The 14,959-nt window shown below is 48.5% G+C and overlaps 1 protein-coding gene across 2 annotated transcripts in view; it reads left to right on the top strand.

The window, feature by feature from the left end:
• Positions 1 to 14,959, top strand: part of chd1l (chromodomain helicase DNA binding protein 1-like) — a 90,496-nt gene that overhangs the window by 54,337 nt on the left and 21,200 nt on the right. For both annotated transcript variants that reach the window (XM_071346673.1, XM_071346674.1), the window contains 3 exons: positions 1,530 to 1,644; positions 3,783 to 3,936; positions 6,480 to 6,666. In XM_071346673.1, coding sequence (XP_071202774.1) covers positions 1,530 to 1,644; positions 3,783 to 3,936; positions 6,480 to 6,666 — 456 coding nt within the window. The remainder of the gene's footprint in view (positions 1 to 1,529; positions 1,645 to 3,782; positions 3,937 to 6,479; positions 6,667 to 14,959) is intronic.

Genomic DNA, 14,959 nt, shown 5'->3' with positions numbered 1-14,959 from the left:
TAACGAGATGGTATAACACACACTGACTAACGAGATGGTATAACACACACTGACTAACGAGGTGGCAAACCAGCACAGGTATAACACACACTGACTAACGAGATGGCAAACCAGCATAGGTATAACACACACTGACTAACGAGATGGTATAACACACACTGACTAACGAGGTGGTATAACACACACTGACTAACGAGGTGGTATAACACACACTGACTAACGAGGTGGTATAACACACACTGACTAACGAGGTGGTATAACACACACTGACTAACGAGGTGGTATAACACACACTGACTAACGAGGTGGTATAACACACACTGACTAACGAGATGGTATAACACACACTGACTAACGAGGTGGTATAACACACACTGACTAACGAGGTGACAAACCAGCATAGGTATAACACACACTGACTAACGAGATGGTATAACACACACTGACTAACGAGATGGCAAACCAGCATAGGTATAACACACACTGACTAACAAGGTGACAAACCAGCATAGGTATAACACACACTGACTAACGAGATGGTATAACACACACTGACTAACGAGGTGGTATAACACACACTGACTAACGAGGTGACAAACCAGCATAGGTATAACACACACTGACTAACGAGGTGGCAAACCAGCATAGGTATAACACACACTGACTAACGAGATGGTATAACACACACTGACTAACGAGGTGGTATAACACACACTGACTAACGAGGTGACACCAATCAGCCCCACGTGCTAACGTCCAACCTCAAAATATAAATGGAAAAACCAAAGCCTGTAACACAGGTTACTCAACCCCCTGACCTTAACCCCAACCCTGCTCAGCAGTACTCATCTAGAGCACGCTTTGTTGTGTGATTCTGTGTCTGTCACTCTCCCACCATCAGTCGAGACATCTCTCCCCCTCTTTATCTCTCCCTCTGATCTGACAGAACGAGCTGAAACACCACAGACACAGAGAAGAGGAGCTGAGAGTGGGAGGATGTTTCAGCTGTCTGTCAATGAGACCAATAGCGTTTTGAGTTTCTCTTTTAAGTTTGAACCAGAATATGAAAGCTGAGAGGAAAAGTACCCGACTTGACAACTTTCCATTGCTTTATGACCTTTAAATCACCTCTAGTCTCCAAGCTGTAGACACCCACTGTAGGGCAGCACACTACATGCACCTTCAAGAACAGCATAAGAATAAGGAATAAACAACAAAAGAATAAAGAATGAACAATGAAAGAATAAATATTAAAGAATGAATAAACAAACAATGAATGAATAAGGAATAAACAATGAAAGAATAAACAATAAACAATGAAAGAATAAACAATAAACAATGAAAGAATAAAGAATGAATAAACAATACACAATGAAAGCAAATTCGTAATGTGCTAACAACATGATCACTGGACAATGGGCTAAACTGACCCCTGACCCCCTGTCTCTCATGGACAGTGACGTCAACCTCTGACCCCTGTAGAACTGCTGACCCCTGTATAACCTCTGACCCGTCTCTCTGCTGTATAGGAGGCGTTGGGATGAACCTAACAGCAGCTGATACTGTGATCTTCATTGACTCTGACTTCAACCCCCAGAATGACCTGCAGGCTGCAGCTCGCTGCCACCGGATTGGTCAGACCAGGTAACACAGGGCCCTAGTTCTGTTGGTCAGACCAGGTAACACAGGGCCCTAGTTCTGTTGGTCAGACTAGATAACACGGGGCCCTAGTTCTATTGGTCAGACTAGGTAACACAGGGCCCTAGTTCTATTGGTCAGACTAGGTAACACAGGGCCCTAGTTCTATTGGTCAGACTAGGTAACACAGGGCCCTAGTAATATTGGTCAGACTAGGTAACACAGGGCCCTAGTTCTATTGGTCAGACTAGGTAACACGGGGCCCTAGTTCTATTGGTCAGACTAGGTAACACAGGGCCCTAGTTCTATTGGTCAGACTAGGTAACACAGGGCCCTAGTTCTATTGGTCAGACTAGGTAACACAGGGCCCTAGTTCTATTGGTCAGACTAGGTAACACAGGGCCCTAGTTCTATTGGTCAGACTAGGTAACACGGGGCCCTAGTTCTATTGGTCAGACTAGGTAACACGGGGCCCTAGTTCTATTGGTCAGACTAGGTAACACGGGGCCCTAGTTCTATTGGTCAGACTAGGTAACACGGGGCCCAAGTATCATAATATATAGTAGAACTAGGGCATTGAGTTAATAATAATAATAACAACATTATATAGTAGAACTAGGGCCCTGAGTTAATAATAACAACATTATATAGTAGAACTAAGGCCCTGAGTTAATAATAATATATAGTAGAACTAGGGCCCTGAGTTAATAATAATATATAGTAGAACTAGGGCCCTGAGTTAATAATAATATATAGTAGAACTAGGGCCCTGAGTTAATAATAATATATAGTAGAACTAGGGCCCTGAGTTAATAATAATATATAGTAGAACTAGGGCCCTGAGTTAATAATAACAACATTATATAGTAGAACTAGGGCCCTGAGTTAATAATAGCAACATTATATAGTAGAACTAGGGCCCTGAGTTAATAATAGCAACATTATATAGTAGAACTAGGGCCCTGAGTTAATAATAGCAACATTATATAGTAGAACTAGGGCCCTGAGTTAATAATAACATTATATAGTAGAACTAGGGCCCTGAGTTAATAATAACAACATTATATAGTAGAACTAGGGCCCTGAGTTAATAATAATATATAGTAGAACTAGAGCCCTGAGTTAATAACGACATTATATAGTAGAACTAGGGCCCTGAGGTAATAACAACATTATATAGTAGAACTAGGGCCCTAATGTTGTAATTATTAACTCAGGGCCCTAGTTCTACTATATAATGTTATTATTAACTCAGGGCCCTAGTTCTACTATATAATGTTATTATTAACTCAGGGCCCTAGTTCTACTATATAATGTTATTATTAACTCAGGGCACTAGTTCTACTATATAATGTTATTATTAACTCAGGGCCCTAGTTCTACTATATAATGTCGTTATTAACTCAGGGCCCTAGTTCTACTATATATTATTATTAACTCAGGGCCCTAGTTCTACTATATAATGTTGTTATTATTAACTCAGGGCCCAAGTTCTACTATATAATGTTTTTATTAACTCAGGGCCCTAGTTCTACTATATACTATTATTATTAACTCAGGGCCCTAGTTCTACTATATAATGTTATTATTAACTCAGGGCCCTAGTTCTACTATATAATGTTGTTATTAACTCAGGGCCCTAGTGCTACTATATAATGTTGTTATTATTAACTCAGGGCCCTAGTTCTACTATATAATGTTATTAACTCAGGGCCCTAGTTCTACTATATAATGTTATTATTAACTCAGGGCCCTAGTTCTACTATATAATGTTATTATTAACTCAGGGCCCTAGTTCTACTATATAATGTTATTATTAACTCAGGGCCCTAGTTCTACTATATAATGTTGTTATTAACTCAGGGCCCTAGTGCTACTATATAATGTTGTTATTATTAACTCAGGGCCCTAGTTCTACTATATAATGTTATTATTAACTCAGGGCCCTAGTTCTACTATATAATGTTGTTATTATTAACTCAGGGCACTAGTGCTACTATAATTTATTTTTAACTCGGGGTGCTGTTCCTGCTCTATATTTATAATAATAATAGTAATTCAGGGCCCTAGACCTGCTATATATTCTCTTACTTATGCATGTTAATATAAGATGGTGGTGGGGTAACCGGAGGTCTATTTAACAGGGCTGTGAAGGTGATCCGGCTCCTGGGGAGGGATACGGTAGAGGAGATTGTGTACTCCCGGGCAAGTTCTAAGCTCCGCCTTACCAACACAGTGATAGAAGAGGGGCGTTTTTCTCTGCTTAACCACACCCATTCTGCTGCTGCCGGTCTGCAGGTCAGTAACCCTGGCAACACACCGTCAGTAACCTGGCAACTGGTGATGGGAGGAAAAAATGCATACAGTTTCGTATCACAATATTATTTTGTACATTATTATTATTTTATAGGCTGTACCTGTGCCAAAACTCTTCTTTATAAGTGAGTCAACATGTTTTCAGCACTTTTATTTCCATGACTGATCAAAACTAGTTTTCCATAGCTCTCTCTTGTCCCTCTACAGCAGACATATAGTGAGCAATGTGTTTGGGACATTGAATCGCAGAGTCGATTCGCAATACATACAGAATCGTAAAATTCACAATACATATCGCACGGTCAGTATATCTGTCAACGCACGGTCTGTATACCTGGCAACAGCAACCATTTCTTTCATGACACCTCGGTGTTCCATCAACAGGCTACTCTGCCCTTCATGACACCTCGGTGTTCCATCAACAGGCTACTCTGCCCTTCAAGACACCTCGGTGTTCCATCAACAGGCTACTCTGCCCTTCATGACACCTCGGTGTTCCATCAACAGGCTACTCTGCCCTTCATGACACCTCGGTGTTCCACAACAGGCTACTCTGCCCTTCATGACACCTCGGTGTTCCATCAACAGGCTACTCTGCCCTTCATGACACCTCGGTGTTCCATCAACAGGCTACTCTGCCCTTCATGACACCTCGGTGTTCCATCAACAGGCTACTCTGCCCTTCATGACACCTCGGTGTTCCACAACAGGCTACTCTGCCCTTCATGACACCTCGGTGTTCCATCAACAGGCTACTCTGCCCTTCATGACACCTCGGTGTTCCATCAACAGGCTACTCTGCCCTTCATGACACCTCGGTGTTCCATCAACAGGCTACTCTGCCCTTCATGACACCTCGGTGTTCCATCAACAGGCTACTCTGCCCTTCATGACACCTCGGTGTTCCATCAACAGGCTACTCTGCCCTTCATGACACCTCAGTGTTCCATCAACAGGCTATTTTGCCCTTCATGACACCTCGGTGTTCCATCAACAGGCTACTCTGCCCTTCATGACACATCGGTGTTCCATCAACAGGCTACTCTGCCCTTCAAGACACCTCGGTGTTCCATCAACAGGCTACTCTGCCCTTCAAGACACCTCGGTGTTCCATCAACATGCTACTCTGCCCTTCATGACACCTCGGTGTTCCATCAACAGGCTACTCTGCCCTTCATGACACCTCGGTGTTCCATCAACAGGCTACTCTGCCCTTCATGACACCTCGGTGTTCCATCAACAGGCTACTCTGCCCTTCATGACACCTCGGTGTTCCATCAACAGGCTACTCTGCCCTTCATGACACCTCGGTGTTCCACAACAGGCTACTCTGCCCTTCATGACACCTCGGTGTTCCATCAACAGGCTACTCTGCCCTTCATGACACCTCGGTGTTCCATCAACAGGCTACTCTGCCCTTCATGACACCTCGGTGTTCCATCAACAGGCTACTCTGCCCTTCATGACACCTCGGTGTTCCATCAACAGGCTACTCTGCCCTTCATGACACCTCGGTGTTCCATCAACAGGCTATTCTGCCCTTCATGACACCTCGGTGTTCCACCAACAGGCTACTCTGCCCTTCATGACACATCGGTGTTCCATCAACAGGCTACTCTGCCCTTCATGACACCTCGGTGTTCCATCAACAGGCTACTCTGCCCTTCATGACACCTCGGTGTTCCATCAACAGGCTACTCTGCCCTTCATGACACCTCGGTGTTCCATCAACAGGCTACTCTGCCCTTCATGACACCTCGGTGTTCCATCAACAGGCTACTCTGCCCTTCATGACACCTCGGTGTTCCATCAACAGGCTACTCTGCCCTTCATGACACCTCGGTGTTCCATCAACAGGCTATTCTGCCCTTCATGACACCTCGGTGTTCCATCAACAGGCTACTCTGCCCTTCATGACACCTCGGTGTTCCATCAACAGGCTACTCTGCCCTTCATGACACCTCGGTGTTCCATCAACAGGCTACTCTGCCCTTCATGACACCTCGGTGTTCCATCAACAGGCTACTCTGCCTTTCATGACACCTCGGTGTTCCATCAACAGGCTACTCTGCTCTTCATGACACCTCGGTGTTCCATCAACAGGCTACTCTGCCCTTCATGACACCTCGGTGTTCCATCAACAGGCTACTCTGCCCTTCATGACACCTCGGTGTTCCATCAACAGGCTACTCTGCCCTTCATGACACCTCGGTGTTCCATCAACAGGCTACTCTGCCCTTCATGACACCTCGGTGTTCCATCAACAGGCTACTCTGCCCTTCATGACACCTCGGTGTTCCATCAACAGGCTACTCTGCCCTTCATGACACCTCGGTGTTCCATCAACAGGCTACTCTGCCCTTCATGACACCTCGGTGTTCCATCTGCCCTTCATGACACCTCGGTGTTCTATCAACAGGCTACTCTGCCCTTCCCGTCTCCGCTCTTCCTCCTTTTTTCCTCTCGGCCCATTTGTCTCTCCTTCCTCCCTCCTCATCCGTCCTGTTCCGTCTGTCTCTTTCCAGCTCAGCGAGATCCTGAAGTTTGGAGTAGACAAGCTGCTGTCGTCTGAAGAGAGCTCCATCCAGGTTGTGAACCTGGGTCTGATCCTGGGACAGTCTAGAGACGGGGAGTGGCTGACTGATGAAGCCCCCACCCAGACCAAGGACCTGCCCACAGAGGAGGAAGAGGAGGGGGAATCTGAGGGACAGAGTGAGTAGCAAAAGCTCATGGAGGCCCCACAGCAAAACCTGGCATCAATCTACACTGTAAACCTACACTACACTACTAGGGTGCATCCCAAATTGCATTATATTCCCTAGGGTCCCTGATAAACAGTGGTGCCTAGGTAGCCTAGTGGTTAGAGTGGAGTGTTGGGCCAGTAACCAGCAGGTAGCCTAGTGGTTAGAGTGTTGGGCCAGTAACCAGCAGGTAGCCTAGTGGTTAGAGCGTTGGGCCAGTAACCAGCAGGTAGCCTAGTGGTTAGAGTGTTGGGCCAGTAACCAGCAGGTAGTCTAGTGGTTAGAGAGTTGGGCCAGTAACCAGCAGGTAGCCTAGTGGTTGGAGTGTTGGGCCATTAACCAGCAGGTAGCCTAGTGGTTGGAGTGTTGGGCCAGTAACCAGCAGGTAGCCTAGTGGTTGGAGTGGTGGGCCAGTAACCAGCAGGTAGCCTAGTGGTTAGAGTGTTAGGCCAGTAACCAGCAGGTAGTCTAGTGGTTAGAGTGGTGGGCCAGTAACCAGCAGGTAGCCTAGTGGTTAGAGTGTTGGGCCAGTAACCAGCAGGTAGCCTAGTGGTTAGGGAGTTGGGCCAGTAACCAGCAGGTAGCCTAGTGGTTGGAGTGGTGGGCCAGTAACCAGCAGGTAGCCTAGTGGTTAGAGTGTTTGGCCAGTAACCAGCAGGTAGCCTAGTGGTTGGAGTGGTGGGCCAGTAACCAGCAGGTAGCCTAGTGGTTAGAGTGTTGGGCCAGTAACCAGCAGGTAGCCTAGTGGTTGGAGCGTTGGGCCAGTAACAAGCAGGTAGCCTAGTGGTTGGAGTGTTGGGCCAGTAACCAGCAGGTAGCCTAGTGGTTGGAGTGGTGGGCCAGTAACCAGCAGGTAGCCTAGTGGTTAGAGTGTTAGGCCAGTAACCAGCAGGTAGTCTAGTGGTTAGAGTGGTGGGCCAGTAACCAGCAGGTAGCCTAGTGGTTAGAGTGTTGGGCCAGTAACCAGCAGGTAGCCTAGTGGTTAGGGAGTTGGGCCAGTAACCAGCAGGTAGCCTAGTGGTTGGAGTGGTGGGCCAGTAACCAGCAGGTAGCCTAGTGGTTAGAGTGGTGGAAAGTAACCAGCAGGTAGCCTAGTGGTTGGAGCGTTGGGCCAGTAACAAGCAGGTAGCCTAGTGGTTAGAGTGTTAGGCCAGTAACCAGCAGGTAGTCTAGTGGTTAGAGTGTTAGGCCAGTAACCAGCAGGTAGCCTAGTGGTTAGAGCGTTGGACTAGTAACCAGCAGGTAGCCTAGTTGTTAGGGAGTTGGGCCAGTAACCAGCAGGTAGCCTAGTGGTTATAGTGTTGGGCCAGTAACCAGCATGTAGCCTAGTGGTTAGAATGTTGTGCCAGTAACTAATAGGTAACTAGCAGGTAGCCTAATGGTTAGAGCGTTGGGTCCAGTAACCAGCAGGTAGCCTAGTGGTTAGAACATTGGACCAGTAACCAGCAAGTAGCCTAGTGGTTAGAGTGTTGTGCCAGTAACTAATAGGTAACCAGCAGGTAGCCTAATGGTTAGAACATTGGACCAGTAACCAGCAAGTAGCCTAGTGGTTAGAGTGTTGGGTCAGTAACCAGCAGGTAGCCTAGTGGTTAGATTTGGGCCAGTAACCAGCAGGTAGCCTAGTGGTTAGAGCGTTGGGTCCAGTAACCAGCAGGTAGCCTAGTGGTTAGAGTGTTGTGCCAGTAACCAGCAGGTAGCCTAGTGGTTAGAGCGTTGGGTCCTGTAACCAGCAGGTAGCCTAGTGGTTAGAGTGTTGTGCCAGTAACCAGCAGGTAGCCTAGTGGTTGGAGTGGTGGGCCAGTAACCAGCAGGTAGCCTAGTGGTTAGAGTGTTGGGCCAGTAACCAGCAGGTAGCCTAGTGGTTAGGGAGTTGGGCCAGTAACCAGCAGGTAGCCTAGTGGTTGGAGTGGTGGGCCAGTAACCAGCAGGTAGCCTAGTGGTTAGAGTGTTTGGCCAGTAACCAGCAGGTAGCCTAGTGGTTGGAGTAGTGGGCCAGTAACCAGCAGGTAGCCTAGTGGTTAGAGTGTTGGGCCAGTAACCAGCAGGTAGCCTAGTGGTTGGAGCGTTGGGCCAGTAACAAGCAGGTAGCCTAGTGGTTGGAGTGTTGGGCCAGTAACCAGCAGGTAGCCTAGTGGTTGGAGTGGTGGGCCAGTAACCAGCAGGTAGCCTAGTGGTTAGAGTGTTAGGCCAGTAACCAGCAGGTAGTCTAGTGGTTAGAGTGGTGGGCCAGTAACCAGCAGGTAGCCTAGTGGTTAGAGTGTTGGGCCAGTAACCAGCAGGTAGCCTAGTGGTTAGGGAGTTGGGCCAGTAACCAGCAGGTAGCCTAGTGGTTGGAGTGGTGGGCCAGTAACCAGCAGGTAGCCTAGTGGTTAGAGTGGTGGGCCAGTAACCAGCAGGTAGCCTAGTGGTTGGAGCGTTGGGCCAGTAACAAGCAGGTAGCCTAGTGGTTAGAGTGTTAGGCCAGTAACCAGCAGGTAGTCTAGTGGTTAGAGTGTTAGGCCAGTAACCAGCAGGTAGCCTAGTGGTTAGAGCGTTTGACTAGTAACCAGCAGGTAGCCTAGTTGTTAGGGAGTTGGGCCAGTAACCAGCAGGTAGCCTAGTGGTTATAGTGTTGGGCCAGTAACCAGCATGTAGCCTAGTGGTTAGAATGTTGTGCCAGTAACTAATAGGTAACTAGCAGGTAGCCTAATGGTTAGAGCGTTGGGTCCAGTAACCAGCAGGTAGCCTAGTGGTTAGAACATTGGACCAGTAACCAGCAAGTAGCCTAGTGGTTAGAGTGTTGTGCCAGTAACTAATAGGTAACCAGCAGGTAGCCTAATGGTTAGAACATTGGACCAGTAACCAGCAAGTAGCCTAGTGGTTAGAGTGTTGGGTCAGTAACCAGCAGGTAGCCTAGTGGTTAGATTTGGGCCAGTAACCAGCAGGTAGCCTAGTGGTTAGAGCGTTGGGTCCAGTAACCAGCAGGTAGCCTAGTGGTTAGAGTGTTGTGCCAGTAACCAGCAGGTAGCCTAGTGGTTAGAGCGTTGGGTCCTGTAACCAGCAGGTAGCCTAGTGGTTAGAGTGTTGTGCCAGTAACCAGCAGGTAGCCTAGTGGTTAGAACATTGGGCCAGTAACCAGCAGGTAGCCTAGTGGTTAGAGCGTTGGACTAGTAACCAGCAGGTAGCTTAGTGGTTAGAGCGTTGGGTCCAGTAACCAGCAGGTAGCCTAGTGGTTAGAGTGTTGTGCCAGTAACCAGCAGGTAGCCTAGTGGTTAGAACATTGGGCCAGTAACCAGCAGGTAGCCTAGTGGTTCGAGCGTTGGGCCAGTAACTAGCAGGTATTCTAGTGGTTAGAATGTTGGACTAGTAACCAGCAGGTAGCCTAGTGGTTAGATTTGGACCAGTAACCAGCAGGTAGCCTAGTGGTTAGAGTGTTGGGTCAGTAACTAGCAGGTAGCCTAATGGTTAGATTTGGACCAGTAACCAGCAGGTAGCCTAGTGGTTAGAGTGTTGGGTCAGTAACTAGCAGGTAGCCTAATGGTTAGATTTGGACCAGTAACCAGCAGGTAGCCTAGTGGTTATAGTGTTGTGTCACTAACCAGCAGGTAGCCTAGTGGTTAGAATGTTGGACTAGTAACCAGCAGGTAGCCTCGTGGTTAGATTTGGACCAGTAACCAGCAGGTAGCCTAGTGGTTAGAACGTTGGGCCAGTAACCAGCAGGTAGCCTAGTGGTTAGTGTTGGGTCAGTAACCAGCAGGTAGCCTAGTGGTTAGAGTGTTGGGCCAGTAACCAGCAGGTAGCCTAGTGGTTAGAGTGTTGGGCCAGTAACCAGCAGGTAGCCTAGTGGTTAGAATGTTGGGCCAGTAACCAGCAGGTAGCCTAGTTGTTAGAGTGTTGGGTCAGTAACCAGCAGGTAGCCTAGTGGTTAGAGTGTTGGGCCAGTAACCAGCAGGTAGCCTAGTGGTTAGAGTGTTAGGCCAGTAACCAGCAGGTAGTCTAGTGGTTAGAACGTTGGGCCAGTAACAAGCAGGTAGCTTAGTGGTTAGGGAGTTGGGCCAGTAACCAGCAGGTAGCCTAGTGGTTAGAGTGTTGGGCCAGTAACTAGCAGGTAGCCTAATGGTTAGATTTGGGCCAGTAACTAGCAGGTGTTCTAGTGGTTAGAATGTTGGACCAGTAACCAGCAGGTAGCCTAGTGGTTAGATTTGGACCAGTAACCAGCAGGTAGCCTAGTGGTTAGAGTGGTGGGCCAGTAACCAGCAGGTAGCCTAGTGGTTAGAGTGTTGGGCCAGTAACCAGCAGGTAGCCTAGTGGTTAGAACATTGGGCCAGTAACTAGCAGGTATTCTAGTGGTTAGAATGTTGGACTAGTAACCAGCAGGTAGCCTAGTGGTTAGATTTGGACCAGTAACCAGCAGGTAGCCTAGTGGTTAGAACGTTGGGCCAGTAACCAGCAGGTAGCCTAGTGGTTAGAGTGTTGGGTCAGTAACTAGCAGGTAGCCTAATGGTTAGATTTGAACCAGTAACCAGCAAGTAGCCTAGTGGTTAGAACGTTGGGCCAGTAACCAGCAGGTAGCCTAGTGGTTAGAACGTTGGGCCAGTAACCAGCAGGTAGCCTAGTGGTTAGAGTGTTGGGTCAGTAACCAGCAGGTAGCCTAGTGGTTAGAGTGTTGGGCCAGTAACCAGCAGGTAGCCTAGTGGTTAGAGTGTTGGGCCAGTAACCAGCAGGTAGCCTAGTGGTTAGAACATTGGGCCAGTAACCAGCAGGTAGCCTAGTGGTTGGAGTGTTGGGCCAGTAACCAGCAGGTAGCCTAGTGGTTAGAGTGTTGGGCCAGTAACCAGCAGGTAGCCTAGTGGTTAGAGTGTTGGGCCAGTAACCAGCAGGTAGCCTAGTGGTTAGAGTGTTGGGCCAGTAACCAGCAGGTAGCCTAGTGGTTAGAGTGTTGGGCCAGTAACCAGCAGGTAGCCTAATGGTTAGAACATTGGACCAGTAACCAGCAGGTAGCCTAGTGGTTAGAGTTGGACCAGTAACTAGCAGGTAACCAGCATGTAGCCTAGTGGTTAGAGCGTTGTGCCAGTAACCAGCAGGTAGCCTAGTGGTTAGATTTGGGCCAGTAACCAGCAGGTAGCCTAGTGGTTAGAGCGTTGGGTCCAGTAACCAGCAGGTAGCCTAGTGGTTAGAATGTTGGACTAGTAACCAGCAGGTAGCCTAGTGGTTAGAGTGTTGGGTCAGTAACTAGCAGGTAGCCTAATGGTTAGATTTGGACCAGTAACCAGCAGGTAGCCTAGTGGTTAGTGTTGGGTCAGTAACTAGCAGGTAGCCTAATGGTTAGATTTGGACCAGTAACCAGCAGGTAGCCTAGTGGTCAGAACGTTGGGCCAGTAACCAGCAGGTAGCCTAGTGGTTAGATTTGGACCAGTAACCAGCAGGTAGCCTAGTGGTTAGATTTGGACCAGTAACCAGCAGGTAGCCTAGTGGTTAGAGTGTTGGGCCAGTAACCAGCAGGTATTCTAGTGGATAGAATATTGGACCAGTAACCAGCAGGTAGCCTAGTGGATAGATTTGGACCAGTAACCAGCAGGTAGCCTAGTGGTTAGATTTGGACCAGTAACTAGCAGGTAGCCTAGTGGATAGATTTGGACCAGTAACCAGCAGGTAGCCTAGTGGTTAGATTTGGACCAGTAACTAGCAGGTAGCCTAATGGTTAGATTTGGACCAGTAACCAGCAGGTAGCCTAGTGGATAGATTTGGACCAGTAACCAGCAGGTAGCCTAGTGGTTAGATTTGGACCAGTAACTAGCAGGTAGCCTAATGGTTAGATTTGAACCAGTAACCAGCAAGTAGCCTAGTGGTTAGAACGTTGGGCCAGTAACCAGCAGGTAGCCTAGTGGTTAGAACGTTGGGCCAGTAACCAGCAGGTAGCCTAGTGGTTAGAGTGTTGTGCCAGTAACCAGCAGGTAGCCTAGTGGTTAGAGCGTTGGGTCCTGTAACCAGCAGGTAGCCTAGTGGTTAGAGTGTTGTGCCAGTAACCAGCAGGTAGCCTAGTGGTTGGAGTGGTGGGCCAGTAACCAGCAGGTAGCCTAGTGGTTAGAGTGTTGGGCCAGTAACCAGCAGGTAGCCTAGTGGTTAGGGAGTTGGGCCAGTAACCAGCAGGTAGCCTAGTGGTTGGAGTGGTGGGCCAGTAACCAGCAGGTAGCCTAGTGGTTAGAGTGTTTGGCCAGTAACCAGCAGGTAGCCTAGTGGTTGGAGTAGTGGGCCAGTAACCAGCAGGTAGCCTAGTGGTTGGAGTGTTGGGCCAGTAACCAGCAGGTAGCCTAGTGGTTGGAGTGGTGGGCCAGTAACCAGCAGGTAGCCTAGTGGTTAGAGTGTTAGGCCAGTAACCAGCAGGTAGTCTAGTGGTTAGAGTGGTGGGCCAGTAACCAGCAGGTAGCCTAGTGGTTAGAGTGTTGGGCCAGTAACCAGCAGGTAGCCTAGTGGTTAGGGAGTTGGGCCAGTAACCAGCAGGTAGCCTAGTGGTTGGAGTGGTGGGCCAGTAACCAGCAGGTAGCCTAGTGGTTAGAGTGGTGGGCCAGTAACCAGCAGGTAGCCTAGTGGTTGGAGCGTTGGGCCAGTAACAAGCAGGTAGCCTAGTGGTTAGAGTGTTAGGCCAGTAACCAGCAGGTAGTCTAGTGGTTAGAGTGTTAGGCCAGTAACCAGCAGGTAGCCTAGTGGTTAGAGCGTTTGACTAGTAACCAGCAGGTAGCCTAGTTGTTAGGGAGTTGGGCCAGTAACCAGCAGGTAGCCTAGTGGTTATAGTGTTGGGCCAGTAACCAGCATGTAGCCTAGTGGTTAGAATGTTGTGCCAGTAACTAATAGGTAACTAGCAGGTAGCCTAATGGTTAGAGCGTTGGGTCCAGTAACCAGCAGGTAGCCTAGTGGTTAGAACATTGGACCAGTAACCAGCAAGTAGCCTAGTGGTTAGAGTGTTGTGCCAGTAACTAATAGGTAACCAGCAGGTAGCCTAATGGTTAGAACATTGGACCAGTAACCAGCAAGTAGCCTAGTGGTTAGAGTGTTGGGTCAGTAACCAGCAGGTAGCCTAGTGGTTAGATTTGGGCCAGTAACCAGCAGGTAGCCTAGTGGTTAGAGCGTTGGGTCCAGTAACCAGCAGGTAGCCTAGTGGTTAGAGTGTTGTGCCAGTAACCAGCAGGTAGCCTAGTGGTTAGAGCGTTGGGTCCTGTAACCAGCAGGTAGCCTAGTGGTTAGAGTGTTGTGCCAGTAACCAGCAGGTAGCCTAGTGGTTAGAACATTGGGCCAGTAACCAGCAGGTAGCCTAGTGGTTAGAGTGTTGGACTAGTAACCAGCAGGTAGCTTAGTGGTTAGAGCGTTGGGTCCAGTAACCAGCAGGTAGCCTAGTGGTTAGAGTGTTGTGCCAGTAACCAGCAGGTAGCCTAGTGGTTAGAACATTGGGCCAGTAACCAGCAGGTAGCCTAGTGGTTCGAGCGTTGGGCCAGTAACTAGCAGGTATTCTAGTGGTTAGAATGTTGGACTAGTAACCAGCAGGTAGCCTAGTGGTTAGATTTGGACCAGTAACCAGCAGGTAGCCTAGTGGTTAGAGTGTTGGGTCAGTAACTAGCAGGTAGCCTAATGGTTAGATTTGGACCAGTAACCAGCAGGTAGCCTAGTGGTTAGAGTGTTGGGTCAGTAACTAGCAGGTAGCCTAATGGTTAGATTTGGACCAGTAACCAGCAGGTAGCCTAGTGGTTATAGTGTTGTGTCACTAACCAGCAGGTAGCCTAGTGGTTAGAATGTTGGACTAGTAACCAGCAGGTAGCCTCGTGGTTAGATTTGGACCAGTAACCAGCAGGTAGCCTAGTGGTTAGAACGTTGGGCCAGTAACCAGCAGGTAGCCTAGTGGTTAGTGTTGGGTCAGTAACCAGCAGGTAGCCTAGTGGTTAGAGTGTTGGGCCAGTAACCAGCAGGTAGCCTAGTGGTTAGAGTGTTGGGCCAGTAACCAGCAGGTAGCCTAGTGGTTAGAATGTTGGGCCAGTAACCAGCAGGTAGCCTAGTTGTTAGAGTGTTGGGTCAGTAACCAGCAGGTAGCCTAGTGGTTAGAGTGTTGGGCCAGTAACCAGCAGGTAGCCTAGTGGTTAGAGTGTTAGGCCAGTAACCAGCAGGTAGTCTAGTGGTTAGAACGTTGGGCCAGTAACAAGCAGGTAGCTTAGTGGTTAGGGAGTTGGGCCAGTAACCAGCAGGTAGCCTAGTGGTTAGAGTGTTGGGCCAGTAACTAGCAGGTAGCCTAATGGTTA

Source organism: Salvelinus alpinus, chromosome 16 (assembly GCF_045679555.1).
Source record: "Salvelinus alpinus chromosome 16, SLU_Salpinus.1, whole genome shotgun sequence".
NCBI lineage: Eukaryota > Metazoa > Chordata > Actinopteri > Salmoniformes > Salmonidae > Salvelinus > Salvelinus alpinus.
The sequence above is the reverse complement of the archived record's forward strand: the minus strand, read 5'-3'. Positions and strand labels throughout refer to the sequence as shown.